This window comes from Sinocyclocheilus anshuiensis, unplaced genomic scaffold, assembly GCF_001515605.1.
Source record: "Sinocyclocheilus anshuiensis isolate Anshui unplaced genomic scaffold, SAMN03320099.WGS_v1.1 scaffold1957, whole genome shotgun sequence".
Classification (NCBI taxonomy): Eukaryota; Metazoa; Chordata; class Actinopteri; order Cypriniformes; family Cyprinidae; genus Sinocyclocheilus; species Sinocyclocheilus anshuiensis.
The window spans coordinates 114,388-118,825 of NW_015537935.1; the positions used below are offsets into that span (position 1 = coordinate 114,388).

Here is a 4,438-nt window from a genome sequence, read left to right on the forward strand (position 1 = left end):
GCAATAATTAAATGTTAAACAACACAAATATCCTTTATGTATTTAATCCCATTCTATTTGCTTCTGACCTTCGATGATCCAGTTCAACTGTACTAATAAGCCAAAGTTACTCTAGACAACATTTGTGTGTCTTTGTTTACTGCTCAAGTGTGTTGAAATTTCTTCTTCTGCATTCTACTGTACGGACGTAAATTAACTTTCCCTTCAGCCTGACTGTTACCAGTCAGTGTTATTATTTTTACCTAAAACTAAAACTATACAAAAATATAATATATAATATACACTATATAATATTAGAGGGAAAGCATAAACTACAGATTTTACCTTGGCAACTAACACTAAATTACCAAACTGAAAAAGTAAATAAAAAAATAAAAAAATAAAATAAAAAAATGAAGCTAAATAGAAATATTTCTTATTTGTTCTTAATAAAAAACAAAAACGAATTAAAAAAATGACAAAAGCCTGTAACAAAATTACTCAAACTTAATGAAAATAAATTCAAATAATCAATGAATGCTATAATAGTATATAAATAAAACATGTATCTGTGTTTTTGTGCTGTTTATTATATTATTTTAAACCTGGTTTATTTTATAATTTGAACATAAATATGTTTTTAAAATTTTTATATACAAATATGATTTTATAAAATAGTTAGTATGAAACATCCTGAGACTCTAAAATGTAAACTGTAAAAAAATACATAATTTAAAACTACACTATGTAACTTTTTCATGTTCAAAATTACAAAATTTAACCCTCCTGTTAAGTGCAAATTTCAATCACGTTTTTAACATTTGGGGTCAAATTGACCCCAAATATTTATATATATCAGTAAATTACTCAGACTGACAATATAATTTATTTTTATTTACTTACACTTTACCTACCCAATATTTTAAATAAATTTTAGGACAAAACATAACTTTTTGTTTTTTATATATTTTATTTATTTAATGGCTTCATTTACATAGGAAAAAAACCCCATTGTCCTCTAAATCACTCATATCATCCAAATATTGCCCTATTGGTGCATTCAAGTCATGTCGGATATTTACGAGTTGAACGCACATGAACGCCACCACAAAGTCGTTATTACGAGTGGGAAACTCGACATTTTCTTTAAGCCCCGAGTTTCCGAGTTGGGTGCGTGTCAATGAGAAACATGGCGGAATCGATGGATGCAGCGTCTGTAGTTGACGGTAAATTTTTGTTTAAATTGATGGTTTTGATGAAGTTGTTATGCGATACAGATTAAAGTGGCTTCATAAATTACTTTTTAAAAATATTAGAAACGCAAAACACACCTGATGCGAATTCTTTGCTTTTCATTTTCTATAAGCAGAGTTAACAGACCCTGTTGTATTTTCTTGTAATTTATTAAAAGAAGGTACACTGCCATATTGTGCCGACTAAACTGACTTGAACGCACCTGACGTCGTAATTACGACTTAAGTACGAACGTCCCAGGAGGACTTGAACGCAGCATAACACCTCACTCACAGTGTATCTTGTGGTCATTTTTCTTTAGACAGAGAACGACAGTCAAATGTCCCCACAAGGACAGTAAAACCTGACATTTCTGATATTGTGGGGACATTTAGTTGGTCCCCATGAGGAAAACAGCTTGTTTTTTATTTTATTTGGAAATGTAAAAATGCAGAAGGTTTTGTGTGAGGGGTAGGGTTAAAGGAATGGAAATACAGTTAGTACAGTATAAAAATTATTATGTCTATGAATAGTCCCAATATAATATGGAAACAACAATACTTTTTGATAGAAGCTTGTAAAAATGTGTGTACGGTGTTTGTAAACACATTATTGTATGAAATAGTAGATAAAGGTACATGCAACTCTGAAAAGGACAAAAATTGTCCTTCATATGCAGTACAGTTATAGTAAAATGTAAATTAATGCCAAGGCATAAATGATATTTACTCATTAGATATTTTGTCATGAGAGGCAATAGAGCCCAGACATCACCAATTGGGTCAAATTGTGCACAGGCATTTTAAAAACTTTGTAAAACAAGATGTGCATGTTTATGAATTTGTAGCAAAAGTCAGAAAGATTCAAGCTTTAAAAATATAATTTTATTCATATTTTTTTTTTTAGAGAAGTCAAAGTTGCTTTGGGGTCAATTTGACCCCAGACATCACAGGAGGGTTAAATGACTGAGTAGTTCATTATAAAACCATGTTCCAAACTGCCTTTTTGCTTTACCCTAAATCACTGTGGTAAGGCCTATAATAATTATTCACATTTTAGAGTTATTGGAACAAATTTAATAGGAAAATGTATACTTTCATCATTTGTCTGTGCATGTTGCGTCACAGTGTCACTATATGCAGTAGAAGTAAACTGAAGCCACAACAACTGAAACTCGAATCGAAAAGAGGTAGTTTGGCAAAAAGGGAAAGCGAGAGTATATTCCCGTAATAAAACACAAATAGTAACTGATAAACTTTTATAACTCTGTCGCTTTAGTCTCTTAACCTTGGTTGGGACAACTCTATGGTGTAGTGATGAATTCTCACACCAGATAACTTTCTTTCACTCCCTTGTCCTTCTGGTGTTTAGTGCTTGTTCCTGTTGTGGTGCATGGCTTCGGTCTCCTGGAATGGTTCTCAGATTCTGTACAGGTATACGGTGCGGCCACTTTTCCTGAAGCATGAAGCCAGAGTAGACGAGATGGTCAGCGATATAAGCGGGAAGGCCAAGTCCGCCGCTGAGAACATCACGAGAGAGGGTACGCAGCATAAGAGCTGTTTCAAAACACCTTTCTTTTACAGAGTTTTTTTGCCGGTACACCTGATAATCAAATAACTAAATAGCCCGAAGCTAAGAAGATGTTAAAAGATTTCAGCAAGTAGACAAATACCGAGCTGAAGGTTGCATTCCAAATATAGGGACTGAGAAACAAACCGATTTAGACAGATCAGTCCATCACCCAAACCCATTGAATACATCATACGTAATATTTCTTTTAACAAGCATTTTGTTATTATAAATGTAATGAGGAATTGTTTATTCACAGTGCAAAACTTAGCTTCAGTTCCACAAGTCCTGACTGATGTCACCTCATTATTTGTATGAATGTAAATGCTCAACTATTTGTCAGATTTGTTGTCATCTGTTTAAGTTGGCACTTGTTCTGTTGATCAGTTCTTCACACTCTGGTGAGAAACCGGACTATTGGCCCTGCTGAGCCTGAAGTCAAAAGACTGCCCAGTTCTGCTTTTGTATGTCATCATATTGCTAATAAACCCACATTTGACAAGTCATACGGTTTTCTATTCTTTGATATTCTCCAAATTAATCTCTCTCTCTGTGCTGTCTCATCTTGCATGTGTCTGACTGCAGACTGAACCCACTGTTGATTAAACGGTACGTTTTCGGTGTGTGTTTGTGTGTGTGTGAGGTGGGAGGTATATGTTTTAATGTTTATATGTTTAAAAAAATGTATTTATTTTTTCGATCTTTCTACATACTGTATATACAGGTGGCTAAAGTGATCTGAGGATGACACCAACACACAAGAGATGCAGCGTCATGTTGAAGACAAACTCAGACATGACAGCAGTATCATATGGTCTCATTGTAAAGACCTCAGTGAATCGATGCCTGATTTTTAGACAGCTGTTGTCTGGAGTGGAGTTTTGGACTTTATAGTTTAATAATCTGGTGTATTTATTAATATGTCCTGATCACATCTATTTTTGGCAGTAATTCTTTGCTCACTGTTCATGTGAATTTGTCCAGATTGTATAAATGTCTTCAGGATTTAAGCATAGCTAAACTGTAGGAAATAGTTAGACAACATAGTTTTTTTTTTTTTTTTTTTTTATAATTTATGTTGTATCCATTGCATTTGTAATCTTATTATCAGTGTTGGGGGTAATATATTACAAGTAACGCGAGTCACATAATCAGATTACTTTTTTCAAGTAACTAGTAAAGTAACGCATTACTTTTTAATTTACAAGAGAATATCTGAGTTACTTTTTCAAATACGTAACGCAAGTTACTTTTTTTTTTCAATTTATTGATTGCCAGCTCTCCTGTCCCCATGTTGAGAGAAATCAGATGTTACTGTAGTTCTAAAATAAATATGAATATGCATTAATTCATCTCACTCACAAAAACACACAGATTCAGTATTCCTCAAAATTAATAAAAATAATGCAACTCAGACCTGCAATAATTAAATGTTAAACAACACAAATATGCTTTATGTATTTAATCCCATTCTATTAACCAATGTCTTTGCTTCTGACCTTCGATGATCCAGTTCAACCATACTAATAAGCAAAAATTACTCTAGACAAACATTTGTGTCTTTTTTACTGCTGAAGTGTGTTGAAATGTCTTCTTCTGCATTCTACTGTACGGACGTAAATTTACTTTCCCTTCAGCCTGAGGCTTATTCATTTCA

General features: G+C 33.1%; 1 protein-coding gene across 1 annotated transcript in view; it reads left to right on the forward strand.

Annotated features, from left to right (window-relative positions):
• Positions 1–3,579, forward strand: part of LOC107658751 (receptor expression-enhancing protein 6-like) — a 6,436-nt gene extending 2,857 nt beyond the window's left edge. The window contains exons 4-7 of the mRNA XM_016447401.1: positions 2,584–2,752; positions 3,169–3,245; positions 3,367–3,390; positions 3,506–3,579. Coding sequence (XP_016302887.1) covers positions 2,584–2,752; positions 3,169–3,245; positions 3,367–3,387 — 267 coding nt within the window. The 3' untranslated portion in view covers positions 3,388–3,390; positions 3,506–3,579. The remainder of the gene's footprint in view (positions 1–2,583; positions 2,753–3,168; positions 3,246–3,366; positions 3,391–3,505) is intronic.
• Positions 3,580–4,438: the final 859 nt, after the last annotated feature.